Source organism: Tasmannia lanceolata, unplaced genomic scaffold (genome assembly GCF_043159265.1).
Source record: "Tasmannia lanceolata isolate RefF3 unplaced genomic scaffold, GAP_Taslan_0.1 ptg000029l, whole genome shotgun sequence".
Lineage (NCBI taxonomy): Eukaryota > Viridiplantae > Streptophyta > Magnoliopsida > Canellales > Winteraceae > Tasmannia > Tasmannia lanceolata.
The window spans coordinates 4,110,751-4,127,975 of record NW_027518706.1 but is presented as its reverse complement, the minus strand read 5'-3'; the positions used below and the strand labels follow the sequence as shown (position 1 = coordinate 4,127,975).

At 38.8% G+C, this 17,225-nt stretch overlaps 2 protein-coding genes and 1 long non-coding RNA gene across 6 annotated transcripts; all 3 read right to left on the bottom strand.

Annotated features, from left to right (window-relative positions):
- Positions 1 to 280: 280 nt before the first annotated feature.
- LOC143858882 (uncharacterized) lies at positions 281 to 1,681 on the bottom strand. Its single transcript, XM_077369570.1, has 6 exons — positions 1,628 to 1,681; positions 1,445 to 1,546; positions 1,054 to 1,368; positions 890 to 920; positions 581 to 805; positions 281 to 475 (listed from the first exon to the last, which is right to left on the bottom strand). Exons 1-5 carry the CDS (start codon positions 1,631 to 1,633, stop codon positions 789 to 791), a joined length of 471 nt encoding a protein of 156 aa, XP_077225685.1. The 5' UTR covers positions 1,634 to 1,681; the 3' UTR covers positions 281 to 475; positions 581 to 788.
- A 230-nt stretch (positions 1,682 to 1,911) lies between these two features.
- Positions 1,912 to 9,467, bottom strand: LOC143859447 (uncharacterized). 4 transcript variants are annotated; one of them, XR_013239251.1, is made up of 5 exons: positions 9,089 to 9,467; positions 8,843 to 8,962; positions 2,928 to 2,979; positions 2,076 to 2,457; positions 1,912 to 1,985 (listed from the first exon to the last, which is right to left on the bottom strand). It is a non-coding gene; the product is annotated as an uncharacterized LOC143859447 (long non-coding RNA). The 4 variants fall into 4 exon arrangements; XR_013239252.1 differs by having other exon boundaries at positions 2,076 to 2,451; XR_013239253.1 differs by lacking the exon at positions 2,928 to 2,979.
- A 4,937-nt stretch (positions 9,468 to 14,404) lies between these two features.
- On the bottom strand, positions 14,405 to 17,020 carry LOC143859450 (uncharacterized). Its single transcript, XM_077370157.1, has 3 exons — positions 16,516 to 17,020; positions 15,072 to 16,468; positions 14,405 to 14,629 (listed from the first exon to the last, which is right to left on the bottom strand). The coding sequence occupies exons 1-3, from the start codon at positions 17,018 to 17,020 to the stop codon at positions 14,405 to 14,407; spliced, it is 2,127 nt and encodes a 708-aa protein (XP_077226272.1).
- Positions 17,021 to 17,225: the final 205 nt, after the last annotated feature.

Sequence of the window (17,225 nt, the reverse complement as noted above, 5' to 3'; positions counted from 1 at the left end):
AATCCGCATCTACCTTGTAGAACATTACATCCCATTCATTTCAGTCATGGCACGCAAGCTCTACAACGAACTCCTGAAAAAAATTATGTGTGAATAAATAAAAAGAAGAAGACAAATAAGGCAATATTACATACAAAATTGATTGAATTGTACCTTCTCGAGCTTGTCCACATTTGTTGTTCAGTAATTAGGTATCTACTCAAAACCACCAAAGCCTCAAAGTTAAACAGTAACACCATAGCAATAAAATAGGCAAACAAGCAATATAATGCGCACAAGTTTTAATTCTAGATAAAGTAAGAGACCCATTATACGAAGAAGATATACAAAAGTCCATAAACGAGGAAACTTTACAAACTCAAAATGTCTATTACAATGCAACAAAAGGTATATAGTCCGAAAATCAACTATGAAACTGAAAAACAATCAAAACATATAGTAGAGGTCGGCCTCAAGCAGTATGAGCTGGTCTAATCTGCAAGAAGAAATCAAACAAAAAAATATTAAAATAAATTAGAAACACCAAGTTAATAGCAGCAAAAATAAGGAGTGGTAAAATTTTCATTGGTCATTTACTTACAAGAAAGGACTGCCAAGCGACTGGTGCTCCCGCTGCATCTCCAATAGTCTTGAGGTATAGGGATGGCTTTAGCAAAGGTTCCTCCGGCTCAAATACGACATCGATTTGGACCACGGAGTATCCAAGTCCAATCGGCAAATCATCAACCTCATCATTCGGATCTCTGCTCAGAAAAATGCCCCTTGTCACTTGAACTCCCTTTCGTATTTTACTCAATAAAACAACCTTATCAACATTATAAGAAACAAAATTAATGACTTATGTAGATGATCGAAATATCAAGTCAGAATTTACATAACGGATTTATACCTCGTCTGAGGAGGGTGATCGTAATCCATGACTGCCAGAAGAGGAAGGTGCATTAGCTCGCGACTGCAAACCATTTTCGGGAGTCTGCTAAGAAAGATAGTGTAATAAATGTATGAAATGGAAAATTTACGTATTAATCGTAAGGGACATAGTGAAAAACTTACGTAGTTGGGGCTGACGCCCTGGAGGTGGGTTAAGATCTGCGACATTTGTTGTTTCACTTGTGTCAGCTCCTCTGCCATAATTGCATTCACCTGTTCTAATTGGGCCATTTTCGTGTTAAGATGCAAACTATTTCCTCGGGGTTGAGGAGGCCTAGTTGCAGTGCCCAATGTTGTAGAGGGAGTAGCAAAAAACCCAAGCATACGCACCCTACCACGTGTCTCTTCGCCCATTAACTGGCCGAAGAGGTCATCTCTGGAAGGGATCCCGCTCGATTCAAGTTCGGGATTCTGCTCCTGACGCTCTTTGATTTTTGCCTTGAAAAATATGAGGGAAAATAATGACAAGTTATATAAAGTTGTTGACCTAAATAACAAATTATGTAAAACATACCATAATCTCCTTGGATTTAGGATCTGCAACCTCCCCGTCTTTTTTCGTATGGGTAATCACAAACGTATCCGCACGGCTCGGCATTTTCTTCTTAGCTTTGAACTGTACTCATTTCAATAATGACAGCAAGTGATCAATATAAAAAAGAGATAGTAAATCAACATAAAAGGTTGCTGAAATTACCTCCATCTTGGTCACTCTTGCATAGCTCCGCGAACCGGCAGTGTGTGCTATCGTTTGTTGGGCTCGTTTGCCTTATTTGTTGCGCAAAGTTTCTGCAGTGTGAAAACAATAAATAGATATATAACTATAATAATTTAAAGGAGAGAATAATACAGGAGGTAATATTGTCTACCTGCCCTTCAGGAGAGTTCCAAAAGTCGCATAGAATTTGATATTCTGATGGGATCACGCTTCCAGGTGGTGGTGGTTCATTTTGGAGGAAGTATTTAGTCCTCAGGGTTGATTTCCATTCCCGCCATTTCTTCCCAAGGTCTGCTATAACATACGGCTTGTTGTCTTCAGGAACGTCATATTTAGTCTGTATTACATGTCAAGTGAAATATAAGTATCATTAGGTTAGAATAATAAAAGTAAATGTAGACATATATACAGATTCAACAACGTTTACCTTGACAATTGCCCACATATCTTCTTTTTTTTCAAGTGGAACCCTCCTCCAGTCCCTATATGAGATAGGACATTTTTCACCTGTCCTCGCAATATTTCCGAGGAAACTTTCGAAAGGATTTGTATTTTCTGAATCTGGCTGCCCAATTTGGTTGAATTCAACTGGTTCCGGCGGTCCTTGTCGGCCCCAAGTCTTTTTGCAACGTGTAGGCCCTCTTTTCCTCTTCGATGAGGAGGCACTGGACCGGTTAGGATGCTCCTCCTGAGATTGGTCAGTGAGAGGCTCCTCTTCGGACTGAACATCCGTACGCTCAAAGTCATGTGAATGGGATGGAGCCTGACTCTCTCTAGGCATTTTTTTAAATGTATAAGATAACCTGTAACTTGAAACAATACATAGAAAGAGATATCATAAATTCAAAATTTAATCAACCTTTCAGACCAAGGAGAAAAAATCAAGAACATAATCTAAACAGTAAGGGACAACATATAAGCTGTAACCCTAGTATTCAAACCGTTAAAGGATATAGGTTAGCTAGAATTATACATCATGGGTCAACAGAAAATGGGAAAAAGGTGTATAATCTGAAGTGAACAGACCATAAATACCAAAAAAATCAAACCAACAAAAATCAAGATAAATAAGCTGTGTAAGTAGACCTGGTAGAGGAAAACATCATAGCATTCTCAAATTTCAATGGACGAAGATGAAACCACCATCAGATGAACCTACTTATCAAATGAAACTTTTGCATGCACCTGAATTTAATAAGAGGAGTAACATCCTTCTAAAGAGCATATAAATTAGCATATATGATTTTTTTTTACTTTTCAATGGTGGAATGTTACATACCTCAGATAGGATTCTTGTTTGATGGATGCGCAAGGAAATCAAACAGATCTTTCTGTTTACCAATGCATGAAAAAATATCAGATATCAGAACCTTCTCCAATTCTAATTCAAGGACTTCATATAATCCACACGACCTTGCATATAATTAGTATAGAAAGAGCAAGAGCAACGAGTTCTTAACTCTTGTACAGTCGAAAATCAGAAGAAGAAAAACTTGTTATGTAACTAAAAGTACAATGGACCCAACCCATGCTATGATTGAGGTGGAAAATATTCCACGAAAGAAACTTTTCAACAGCATAAATGAGAGTACAATGACCAAGCTGTTCTTAGGCACAGATACACCTCATGACACAACTCAACTTTGAAATATCACTCAGAATTGCCTCCATCGAGTTCCACGGAGGTATTATCAACTCCATCACTATCATCTTGCTCCGTATCATATTCTTCTTCGTCTTGGTTTTCATGACTGAAGACATCCAATGGTATATCAATCTCTGTCCCAACAATATCTGTCCGTTCCCATTGTTCAATTTCTTCCAAATTCTGGATTTCCACCGCTTCGCTCTGTATATATGTCTCGTCATTGTCTCCACGCACTTCGTACAAATCCCTAGGTTTCGTCTTGATGATTACATGCCAATCATTGTTGTTGGGTTTATTGGGTTTATCTTGTACGTAGAACACCTGTTGTGCTTGCGATGCCAATATGAAAGGCTCATCCGATGACAAACGTCGGGCCGTGTTTACAACCGTAAAACCAAACTCATCCTTTCTTATTCCTCTAGTGGGTGTTATATCAAACCAATCACACTTGAATAGCAATGCCTTCAGTTGTTCGTAATAGTTGAGTTCGATGATATCCGTCAAGACACCGTAGTAACTAACATCTCTCGCGGTTGGATTTCTATCTCGTGTGCTCGCAAAGCTATTCGTTTTTGCAATGACAACAACTCCGCTATTTTGTGTTCTTTTCCCCTGCTCGCGATCCTTAGTATTGTAGCGGATTCCATTTACAATATAGCCTGTATATCTCCTAACAATGTTAGATGGACCACCGCTCAACCATCTAAGTTTTTCTGAGATTTGCTCATTTGACTCATGCAACTTTTCAACCTATACAAAAAATGGGTGATTATGGCTATAGAAAAAAGTTGTATTCCAAATAGACCTGTTCTGAGTTCAAGAAAAAAAACTGACATGTTTTTTAAACCAATCTGGAAACCGCTCGTTGTGAGTGTGATCTATGTCCCTTGGGAGCGCACGGGGACGCTCGCTCCAAAGTTCGGCAATGTGTTTTCTACATGTGAATCAATGAATGTAAGAGAAAAGAAGAGTCGGGAAATATTAAATTATGACACTTGAAGTAACTTACTCAAGATATTGGTTGACAGCAGCGCAGTTGAAGAGAACATATCGATGTGCCTGTTTCACTGTTCGTGGATCTATGGGTTCCATATGAATTTTTCCTCGAGCGCGTCCTGATACTGAGAAAATAGCGAATCCTTCTTCAAATTCGCACGGAGCATCTTCGTCATTCCTTTGTGGTCGGTTCAACTTTGATTCAATCCCTTCCAAATATCTTGCACAAAACGTTAAACATTCTTCCGCAAGGTACCCCTCTGCAATAGATCCCTCCACACGATTTCTATTGCGAACATACGATTTTAATGTTAAAAGGTACCTACAAAACGTGAATACTTGTATTACGTTCTGTACTGAAAATATGTACACAAATTAACTGTTGAAACAAAGTTTGAGAAGCTCTGGATACCTTTCGATTGGGTACATCCATCGGTATTGTACTGGTCCAGCTAACCTTGCCTCATCCGCTAAATGAATCGGCAAATGCACCATAACATCAAAAAATGCCGGTGGGAAGATCTTTTCCATATGGCATAATGTTAGTGCTATCCTATTTTTCAATTTCATAAGTTCGCCCGATTTGAGAACCTTTGAACACAACTCTCTAAAGAAGCTACAAATTTCAATCAATACCGAGCTGACGGTCTTTGGCAATGATGAACGTAAAGCTAATGGTAATAGCTGTTGCATCAGTACATGGCAATCATGGCTCTTCAATCCTGAAATCTTGCGCTGCTTCATATTCACACGTCGTGAGATATTAGATGAATAACCATCTGGAACTTTGACGTGTTTCAAGGCACCACATAAAATATCTTTCTCCTTTGAAGACATTGTGAAGCATGTTGGGGGCACGTATGTCTTGTTATTTCCTTTAGTTATTGGGTGAACCGTTCTCCTGATATTCATTTTCTTTAAATCTAGCCGCTTTTACACTATCCTTTGTTTTTCCTTCAATATTTAGTAACGTCCCAATGACATTATCACAAACGTTCTTCTCGATGTGCATCACATCTAGATTGTGGCGCAATAACAATGATTCCCAATACGGAAGACAAAAAAATATGCTTTTCTTCTTCCAATTGTGTTCCTTACGAGGCATCTCTTCGGTATTCTCCTCAGGTTCATTGGGATTCTTCTCACGCCTCCTTTTCTTTCCATGGGTATTCGGCTTCTTCCCACTGTTATCTGACTTCTTGCCACGTGTATCTTGTTTCTTTCCACGTGTATCTAGCTTCTTCCCAGTTGTAGTTGGCTTCTTCCCACTAGTATCCGGCTTCTTACCAAATGTTACGTTAATGCTCTGTAATTGATCCAGAACTTGACTGCCTGATAGCGGTATCGGAGCTACCCTCCATTCTTCCGTCCCATCAAAACCTGACTTATCAGATCGAAATGTGTGATTGATTGGTAAGAATCGCCGGTGGCCCATGTAGCATTGCTTACTTCCATGAGTCAACCTTTGAGAACACGTTTCTTTATGGCAAGATGGACAAGCCAGTTTTCCTTTCGTGCTCCATCCTGACAAGTTAGCATACGCCGGGACGTCACTAATCGTCCACAACACAGCTGCATGCATTTGAAACATTTCATTCTTCGCTGCGTCGAAAGTCTGCACACCATCAATCCATAGTTCCTTCAACTCTTCTACCAAAGGTTTCAAGTAGATATCTATGTCATTCCCTGGTGAAGATGGTCCTGGAATAAGCAGTGAGAGGATCATATACGGTTGCTTCATGCACATCCATGGTGGCAAGTTATATGGCATTAGAACAACTGGCCACGTGTTGTGAGCAATACTCATCGTCCTAAAGGGATTGAATCCATCACTTGCTTACCCAAGTCTAACATTGCGAGTCTCTGAACCAAACTCTTTATACTTGCAGTCCAAAGTCTTCCATGCTGTTGAGTCTGCAGGATGCCTTAATATACCATCTTTTGTGCGGCTCTCATCATGCCATGTCATAAAAGATGCTGTTTTCCTCGACATGTATAGCCTCTGCAATCTTGGTTTCAGTGGGAAGTGACGCAGAATCTTGGCAGGAATTTTTTTTCCTTTTGTAGATGTCTCAGATGGCTCGTCATCTGGATGTACTGCATCTGTTCTCCACCTAGATGCCCCACATGTGCGACATTTAAATTCATTAGCAGCTTCCTTCCAATACAACATGCAATCGTTAGGGCATACATCTATCTTGTTGTAATCGAGGCCCAAATCCTTAATAATTTTCTTCGTTTCATAAAATGACTTTGGCAACGTTTCACCATCAGGAAGTGCCTCCTTCAAGAGATCAAGTAACATAGTGAACGATTTGTTGCTCCATCCATTAAGACACTTGATGTGAAAAAGTCGAACAAGGAAGGATAATTTAGTGAATTTGCTGCCCGGGTATAATTTCTGCTCGGCGTCCTCTAATAATTTGAAAAATCTTTGCGAATTTAAATTTGGCCCCTCCGTACTTGTATTTCCTAGATCAACCCCACCGTCTGATGGCACATTGTCCATAGCACGGTTAAACAATGGGTTGAGATCGTGTAACATTTCATGCATTTCATCTTGTAGTATGGGTTCATCCTGCACTCGGTGATCACTGTCAGCCATAACACACGCTGATGGCACTGCCTCCCCATGAAAAATCCATGTATCGTAGCCCTTAAGCATCCCATCGACAACCAAATGATCCTCGGCCTGTATTCGATCAACCAAATAAATGTTGCCACATTTAACACATGGACATTTGATCTTGTTCCCATAATTAGTTCTGGCAAATGCAAAATCAAGGAACCGATCCAACCCTGTCCTATATGCTGGGTCAACTCTGTTTTATCAAAAATGGGAACATGCGTGAGGCTTATAAATTAAGATAACGAATTGGTTAAATCCAAATTTAATAAACTAACCCTACGTTATGAGGGTCGTACCTTGGAAGTTGCATCCAACTTTTATCCATGACTACTCTCCTACTTTACTCAAAGATAGAATGATAATGATTGGAACGAATGTGTACGACTGAAGAAAAACAAAGTGTCATTGAGGTCAAACACACTTGTTAAAATAAAGAATCCCAGTTTCGTTGTGAAATTGGAGTCTATATTCTTGGTTGAGATGAGGAACGACTTCAAGAATAATGATATCCTAGCTTGGTAATCCATGCTTATAAATGGGTATGTGGGCAAGGATTGTCTGATTAGAACAATCTTGGGTCAATGAGTAATCCAAAGTGGAGCCCACCTAATGGGAGTATGATGCCAACAGTTCGGGTAAAATCCAACTACTGCATTCACGTATGCACATGAACATTTATACTTACTTGAATATAAGCTTTTGGAGTGACCGGTCATTTCGCACCTTCCACCTCTAGAGAGACATCCGTCTAATCATGAACGATGTTCGAGGCCAAATGAAAATCTTAAGTTTCAGGGTATTAAACTAGTATTCATTCAGAAGATCAATATTACACTAGCATGACACTTGTCATCAATATGACACTGGCATGTCACTTCCAATGGTAGAACAATTGAATCTAGTAGCTAAGAATCAAGAATCAAATGAAACAAGTCAGTAAAGAGCTGAAGATAAGACAAATTATTACATGGCATTTCTACAAATTCATTTATCAGCAAGTGTCAATTTTCATATGCAGATAATTAAATTCAGCATCAATAACCAGCCAATCAAGACTCGCACATATAAATAAAGTAACAAAACGTCAATAACAAAACTCACTTGTGTAACAAACTACAACGAAAAGATGCTAGAATAAAAAATAAAAAAAAAACTTCACATGACATTCAGAAAATTCAACTCGTACGGGCTGTTTGGATACAAGAATTTTTATAATCTAGGATTGTAAAATCTTGCATTGTACAGGCTAAAACCTGAATTTTATAAGATATAACCCAATAAGCTAAAATCTCGATTGTTCATTTCAGGATTATAAAATAAGGGTTTTAGCTTACAAAGTCCAGGTTTTAGCTTCTAAAATATAGGATTTTACAATCCAAAATTATAAAAATCCATGTATACAATCTCTAAAGATTTTAAACACTATCCAAAATAAAAGAACAGAATAAAAGAGGATGAAAAGCACATGTCAGGAAAAAGAGAAACCAACTCAAAAGGCGATAGAATATATCCAAGCTCTTCAAAGAACAGAACCCTAATCTTCAAAGAAAAAAACATTGGAAACAAAAAGATTCTTCAGGTTAGTAGATTTCTGAAGAAGAAAAATCATTTCATACGAAGGAAAAAATTAAATAAATATGAGAAAAAACACATATCTTTCGCATGGAATTTCAAAACTAGAAGCAAGAGGGATTGCACATTATGTAAAAAATCAAACCCTAACCCCATTCCAATTGAGAGACGGGTCATCTCTCAACCAATCTGCTGAGATTGTTTACAAAACCCCCAAAATAAGATGAAAACCCCCAAAAAACCCTTACATTCTGATGAAAAACCATGAATAAATAGGTATTGTAGATAGGTTAGAAAGGAACGAGCAAAAAGGAAATAAAAAAGAATTTTAGGGCTGAAAATCAACTACCTCTTGGTATCTTTGTGAGGTGAGAGAGATCAGACCCTTCTCTTCTTCTCCAATCTCCAAAACCCTAAACAAATTTATCCTTATCTTCTTCAAGCCCTCTTTCCCACCCTTTGCAAAACCCTAAAACGAGATCCAAAAAACCGTTATTACAACCAAACAAAAACCAAACGCAATAGGGAGAAGAGGTGGAGGCAAAAGGGGAAATACAGAGCAGAGGTGGAGGAAAACGAAAACGAAATCACCTACCTTCGTTGAAAGGAGACTCGATTAAGCGGCGAGAGATCGAGCTGCATGGAAAAAAGGGAGGGAAACAGGGGTTCGCGCGCGAGGAGGAAAATGCCCAAATAGATGAAAGATGTGGAAGGAAATAGGGCGGGTTCTCACGCGGGAAAGGGAAAATGGAGATCGTGGGTTTTTATAGATCAAGTATTCCCGGCGGTTTTACTTATTACCGCCGGTGAATAACATATATTGCCGACGGTCATGGCTGTCGGGAATATTATGGCCACGGTTAGAAAAAAGCTTAGGATGTTATCAATATTTCCGGCGTTTTTTCCGGAACCGCCGGTGAAATGTGGGTATTGGCCGACGGATATTACGACCGCCGGGAAATATCCGCCGGTAATACCCCTTTTTCTTCTAGTGAGAAGAAGAATAAAATGTTAGCATTGCTACTTCATTTTCCTTATGGGATTTTTTCTTTTACGATGGAGGTAGTAATACTTTGATAGCTCTTTGAATAATAGAATATAAGATATGTTAGCATAAGTATCAATACATTGTGGTGCTAATATTATGTCCCTACTATACCCTAAGAGGAATTCATGATAGACGATAAATTTTGCTGCATGCACAATCTGAGCCTCTTTGTCACATGTTCTTATCTGATAGCTTTGTCATTCTTACATGAAGGTAGTGATGTCATAGTGTTGTATGCTCTTCGTTAATTTTTTATGTCTATTGGTTAGGTGAACATATAACAGTCCTTCCTCTGTTGTCGAGATATAATAATGCTTATAGCGGTGTCCATAGAAGCCTATTCACTTGTTGTTGGTAGGAATGTTGCCATGCTTGATAGTTGTATGCTCTATCCGAACTTTATATATTTATATATTTCATTGCATGGGCAATAAAAGAGTCATCTAGAGCCCACCCTTTAGAGAGACCCACTATGTCTCATTAGAAAGTCAAATCCTTTAGAGACAAACTTTGTCTCATCAGTGAGTCACACATAGGAGATTATCCAAGTCTCACAAAGTCGCACTCCTAGAAGACTAGCTCAGTCTCATGATAGAGCATTACCCCCTCATTAGTCAGAGGCTAGCTTAGCTTTTTAGATACATATCTTGATCTATCATTGCAAGGGCAATGATAAGGTTACTTGGAGCCCATCTCTGCGTTTAGGAGACTTGCTTAGTCTCGATGACACCCTTATTTATCCTCTCAGAGTTTATGAGACATGCCATGTCTCATAATCATCAGCTGTCAGTTTTTCTTTTAGGAGACTAACCTAGTCTCACTAGCACTCCCCTCTTAGGGTTGTGCACTAGGAGTTAGTCCTTTCGTATATGAGTCAGTCTTTAGCTAGAGAGTCTGTCTTTAGTTAGAGAATCAGTCTTTCAAGAGTCTGTCCTATCATCATAGGGGTTAGATTTTTATCCAGCCTCTCGTCAAGTCATGTGATTTTTATCCACTCTTGCAAGGTATAGGATGTTGTCCAACCCCTGCAGAGCCGTGATTCTGCCCTCCCCCGCAAAGAATAGGATGTTGTCCAACCTTTGCGGGATATCAGAAGTCTGTCCTTCCCTTATGATGATAGGATTCTGTCCTCTTGAGTCAAAAACTTGAAAAACATTTGAAAATCCAAAAATCTCAAAATTCTTGAGTCGTTGAGAGTAGTTAAGAAAGTCTGTTCCGAACTACGTTGGCTTGATCCCTTTCCACAGGGTACGTAGTGCAGCTTTGAATTCATATCCCAAGTCCAGCCAAACCTTTAAAAATAAACATTTCAAACCCTCCAAAAATACAAAAATTATTCAAAACCTTTTTTCAAAAAGATCTTCCCCTAGAGTTAGGAGTCTGTCCTAGCTGTTTGGGGTGTTTAGAGTTAGGAGCCTGTCCTGTTTGTATTGATATGGTGTGTCCTGTCGTGTGAGTCTCTCTAGAGTTAGGAGGCCTCGAGTTGATCGGTTAGACATTTAGTCGAACTGATGGCTAGACTAGGAAGCATATAGTCAGCCCATAGTTTTCATTAGGTTGCACAACTTAGATACACATAGGATGTAGGGCCTACCTGCATTAGCTTAAGGCTAATCAACTTATATTAGTTAGGGCATATAGAGTCTTAAAAATTACAATTCATATGAACTTAAATAATCGTGCAAAAAGCTTTAAAAGCCAGTCGAGTCTAGTGGATCGAGTCTAGGATAGGCATTGTAGTTTAGAATAGGTCATCGAACTACGTTGATTCTGATTCTTCCCGATGCCGGGATACGTAGAGCAGCCAGGGTGGATGATCATTCTGGTCCGTGTCAAGTATTGCATTAGAGTTTTAGGATTCGTCTTGTCTAGTCGTGTATAGAGTTGATTTGTGTTGTGTTTTGTTGTGTTTTCTTACTTTCATGTACAGATCCTATACTTTTAGCTGTAGCATGCTTGTGTTTGCACACCAGAACTTAGACACCAATTAGGTATGACATTCATAACCTAGTTATTCTTAGGTGACACTTATTTCACTTCTTTTATGTATGCTTATTATTTATCTTCGAGACATGCATGATTAGGTAGACGTCTTCTTGGAGCTTTGTATTCCCATTTCACATGACTTTCGCTCAAAACTCTTTAAAATCAATAAGTAAATGGCATAAGAGACCAGGTGTTTGCACTTGGGCGGATGAGGTGCTCTTCGGACCTTCCAAATTCGTAACCAGGCACGAACCTTCTTTTTATATCTCTGATTATCCGTTGCAACAGAGCATAGTATGGGATCCAGGGCCCACTTCCTTGGATGACGACTCTTCTTTGTTTGAGGTACGTCTCGAATCTGGGCTAGTCCCCGAATCGAGAGGTGTCTCACCTTTCATCGCCACTCATGCTGTGAGAGACACTTCTTTTCGAGAGTTCCTTGTTGAGCTCTCCATTCGCGTGGATGATCCTGAGACTTTGTGGGGGCTTGTCCCCCACCTCTTTCGGATCGGGGTCCATAAAACCGTAAGAGATCTTTATCACTGTTATGGACCATTGAACCATTCATATTTTGAATTCTACCTTAAGTAATGTAATGAACATAGAAAGGAAAATAAAAAATTTGTTTGAAACCTATAAGTGTGTTGTTAAATTGTACCTTTGAAAGTTAGAATTAACTAAAATAGTGAGTGGAGCAAACTCAGTAAATATCGTGTGAATCCTAGCCTAGAATTACATATTCTTCCTAGGATACCTTGTGTCGGCCAGATGATAGAGGCCCCTTCTTAGAAATTGTCCAGTGTGTGAAGTGATAAGAAAAATTAAGTATAGAATTGTACCGCCTTGTGTCTTACAACTCAGCTTAAGAATTGTTTAGAATATGAAGCTAACTTAGTAAGTAAATTTTGAGGACGAAATTTTTGTAAGGAGGGTAGAATGTAAATACCCGAAATATCTCTCCCTTTAAAATTCGTCCCCCTTGAGAATCAAGGGTAATTTTGGCATTAGAGTTGGATAGAATTAGGGCTTCTTTAGAAAAGCCTATAAATACACCTTTAAGAGAGATTAAGAACCCTAAACCGTCTTTGCAGTCCTAAGAGAAGGTTTATGAGGAGAAAGAGAGGAAGAACGTGATTCACGAAGAGAGAACGCGAATCAAGGTAAGATTTGTGTTCTACATAAGATTTAACACGTTAAAAACACTAAAATAAGGATTAAAGTATTTAAAAGATATGATTTGAGATCGATATGACTTAGAATAGGAACCCTTCGACTGATCTTGGATTCCATGGGTTTGGTATCGCCCTTCGATCCCCAACGAACCCAAGATCTGGCCGTTATGTCATAGAATTTTAGTTTTAGAAAGCTTAACCTAAAAGATTAGATTATTTTACAATAATTATTCGTACCAATTCGGGGCGTGGAATTGATTTAGATGGATTCATCTCGTGAAACGATTCCAACGGATCCGACCACGCGAATCAGAGCTAAAACGAAAAAGATATGGTCCGTTGAAATTTTGGGAAAATCGGAACGAATCTGGAATTTTCGCAAAAACAGTCATGAATAGTGTTGCGGGAGTCCGATGAATTGTGCGGGGCGTCTAATGAATAGTAAATTGAAAACCTGAGAGTGTGATTTTTCCTTTGGAAGTCTCAGAGGCGTCCGATGAATAGTGATGCGGGCGTCCGATGAATTGTGTTAGACTTCTGAACCCAGTGAAAATTTTGTACTTTTTTTCTTAATTTTGGGAGGTTTTAACCACTGCTTTGGCCACTATCTTAGGCCTATTTATTGATATGAATGCCATTGTTTGGGATAGGTATTCTGCCCTAGATATTGTGATACTTCTTAGTATCAGAGTTCTGATATTACTCTATTTCCATAGAGTTCTGAGAAGAAGAAAAAGAAAGAAAAGAAGTAATGACAGAGAAAATTTCTTTATTATCCTTTCCATTACAGATCTATTGTCTTTATACTACTCTCAGGTAGTTACAACTGTTAACTAACTCTAGTTACAACAAACTCTAACTAACTAACTACAATTCTAACTAACATTCATGATTTTATCCTCCTTGCTGAATCAACCTGTCTACTTAGAAACATAGTCAGTCATCCATTTTGGTTGACCTTTGTTTCTCAATTGTCTTACTCTTCCTGCTGTGATGTGAATCTGATTTGTTTGTCCTGTATTTTGATTCAACGGTGTATCATTGCCACCCCCATTAAGAACCACCTTGTCGTCAAGGTGAAATGCAGGATACAAGTTTTGAAATTCAGCAGCATCTTCCCAAGAAGCCTCTGCCAATGGCAATTGCTTCCACTGTATCAGCCATTGTTTAATGCATTTATCATGGCACAAGACATCGCGTTCACTCACAATAGCTAAAGGTTCAAGCACTGGACTATTGTTGATGCTAATCAGCGGCAATTCCAGTGGTGTGACAACGGACTGAGGATCTCCTTTGAAGGGTTTCAAAACGGATATATGAAAAACAGGGTGTATTTGTGAACCTGCAGGCAACCTGAGTTTGTGAGCAATTTCATAGTGATATCCCAATAGTTTAGAAAGGTAGTGTTGCTGTGCTGGGGTTTGAATCACTTCATCCATAAGTCCTCGTAAACTTTTGTGATCCGCATGAATATAAAATTTGCTCCCCAACAAATACTGTCGCCATTTTGCTACTGAAGCTGTAATAGCATATAACTCTCCTATGTGAGTGGAGGCTTTTTGCATTCGAGGACATAACTTTTTACTGAAATATGCTATAGGATGCCCTTGTTGCATCAATACAGCGCCAATTCCTACCCCAGAAGCATCCGTTTCCAAATAGAAAGGCCCGGAAAAATCAGGTAATGCCAATACTGGAGCTTTTGTCATCGCGTGCTTAAATTTTCAAAAGCCAGTTCAGCCAATTCTGTCCATGAAAACCCATTTCCTTTGAGTAATTCCGTTGAAGGCGCTGCAATGGAGGCGTAACCCTTTACAAATTTCCGATAGTAATCTGTCAGACCCAAAAAACCTCGTAGCTGTTTCAGAGTTTTTGGTATTGGCCATGTAAGCATAGTTTCAATTTTCTTGGGATCAGGTTGAACTCCTTTCTACGATATAACATGGCCCAAGTATTCAATAGTATGTTGTCCTAACATACATTTACTGAACTTGGCATATAAGGAATGAGTTTTGAGGGTTTGCAGAACATGAGTGAGGTGAATGACATGGTCATGAATGGACTGACTAAATACCAAAATGTCATCGAAGAAGATAATGACAAATTTGGAAAAAAAGGTTTAAAAACTTGGTTCCTAGTAGCTTGGAAAGTGGAAGGAGCATTGGTTAAGCCAAAAGGCATGACAAGGAACTCAAAATGCCCATCATGTGTTCGAAAAGCAGTTTTGGATATATCACTTAGATCCATTCGAATTTGGTGGTAACCTGCTCTTAAGTCTAATTTGGAGAACACCTTAGAGCCATGTAATTCGTCAAGTAAGTCATCCACCGTTGGAATAGGAAACCTGTCTCGAATGGTTATAGCATTCAAACCTCTATAATCGACGCTAAATCTCCAACTGCCATCTTTTTTTTAACCAATAAAACAGGGGAGCTAAAAGGACTAGTGCTGGGCTGAATAATCCCGGAATCAAGCATTTCTTTAATCAACTTTTCAATCTCTGATTTTTGAAAATGCGGGTATCGATAAGGCTTAATATTTACAGGTTTGGAATTTGGCTCTAATAAAATTCGATGATCAGTAGATCTTGAAGGAGGCAAGGAAGAGGGTTCAGCAAATACCTCTTTAAATTGATGTAGAATTGGTTGTAAAGCTGGAATTACTTGTTGAAATGGCAAATTTGCCTGTTGATCTGTGGAACTCGTGGCTGTCGATGAAAAGAGCATGAAGCAAGATGATAATCCACCATTATCTGCCAATTTGTGCAATTGATTTGTAGAAATAAAATTCGACCGATTCTCTTGAATTCCTTGGAAGTGAACTGGTTGTCCTTTCCACATAAAATCCATGGTTAAGGAATTGTAATCAGTAGTAATTGGACCCAGTCCCTGTAACCACTGAACGCCCAAAATAACATCAGCTCCTTGTAAAGAAATGATGAAAAAATCTGTAACAAATGAGTGATTTTGGATGACAATTTGAATTTTGGAGCACATCCCTTGGCAAGTCAAAAATTGTCCATTACCCACTTGAACTTTAAAATGAGGAGAGTGAGTAATCGGTAAACCCAGAAATTTAGCAACCCTTTCTTGGATAAAATTATGAGTACTGCCTCCATCCACTAATACTTGAAGAACATGATTTTCAATGACGCCTTCCAATCGGAGTGTTCTTGATACATTGAGACCTATTAATGCATAGAAGGTGATGGTGGGTTCTATCACAGATTCAAGAGATTGGGATGGTAGTTCAAGCTCAGCTGAAGGAAATTCTGCATCTTCTTCATTATCACCTTCAAGGAGTAAAAGGGACATTTGATTTTTGCACTTATGACCAGTGTGAAAACGCTCATCACAGTTAAAACAAAGCCCTTTTTCTCTTCGTTGCTGCATTTCAGCAAATGAAAGTTTCTTGATTGGAAATTTTGCAGGTATTGGGTTAGTATAAGAAGTAGGTATTTTTGATGAAGGTAAGATTGGATTAGAGAATTGATTAGAAGAACTTTGCAGATATTTTGGATTTGGGAAACTAGGTTGTGGTCCTAAAAGAGAGGTTTGAGAAACAAATTTTGAATTCAATTGCTTACCAGATATACGAGCTTCTGCGATTTTGTCTTCCTGCAATCTTGCAAGACCTATAGCCTGAAGTAATCCAAATGGTTGATGAGCGATTACCTCTAGCTTAATCTCAGGTTTGAGTCCAGATATAAAACAACTTTTCAAGAATTGATCAGAAAGACCATAAACCGTAGTCGACAATTCAATTTTGCCTGATAATCAAGAACAGAACCTTCTTGCTGAAGTTTAGATAATGCACCTTGCGGATTGTCATAAGGAGAAGAACCAAATCGAAATTTCAGCGCGGACTCGAATTCTTGCCAAGAACGTAATTGATTGCTGTTGGACATCCATTGAAACCAACTAGCAGCAGATCCCTCCATATGAAAAGAAACCATCAGCAATTTCTGATTCTCTGGGGTTTGATGAAAAGAAAAGAACTGAGCGACTTTGAATAACCAAGCAGTTGGATCTCCCCCACTGAATCTTGGAAAATCAAGTTTAAGGTGTTTAGAAAAAGGGATAGAAAGAGCAGCAAAATGTAACTCTTCTTGATTAGAAAATGAATTGGAAGTGAATTGGGGAGGTTGGTTTTTGCTAGATTCAAAATCAGAAGAAAGCTTATCTAGTTTTTGTTGCATAGGAGCAAGAAGAGTCATGAAATCCTCACGCATTTGCCTCTGCAAGATAGCCAGTTGCGCATTTAGCTTATCTGGAGCAGCTTCAGATTGGGAATTTTGACGAGCTCGTGTACCGTCGGCCATGGTAACAGAACAATGAAAGCACCAATGATACTTCTTAGTATCAGAGTTCTGATATTACTCTGTTTCCATAGAGTTCTGAGAAGAAGAAGAAAGAAAAGAAGTAATGACAGAGGAAATTTCTTTATTATCCTTTCCATTACAGATCTATTGTCTTTATACTACTCTCAGGTAGTTACAACTGTTAACTAACTCTAGTTACAACAAA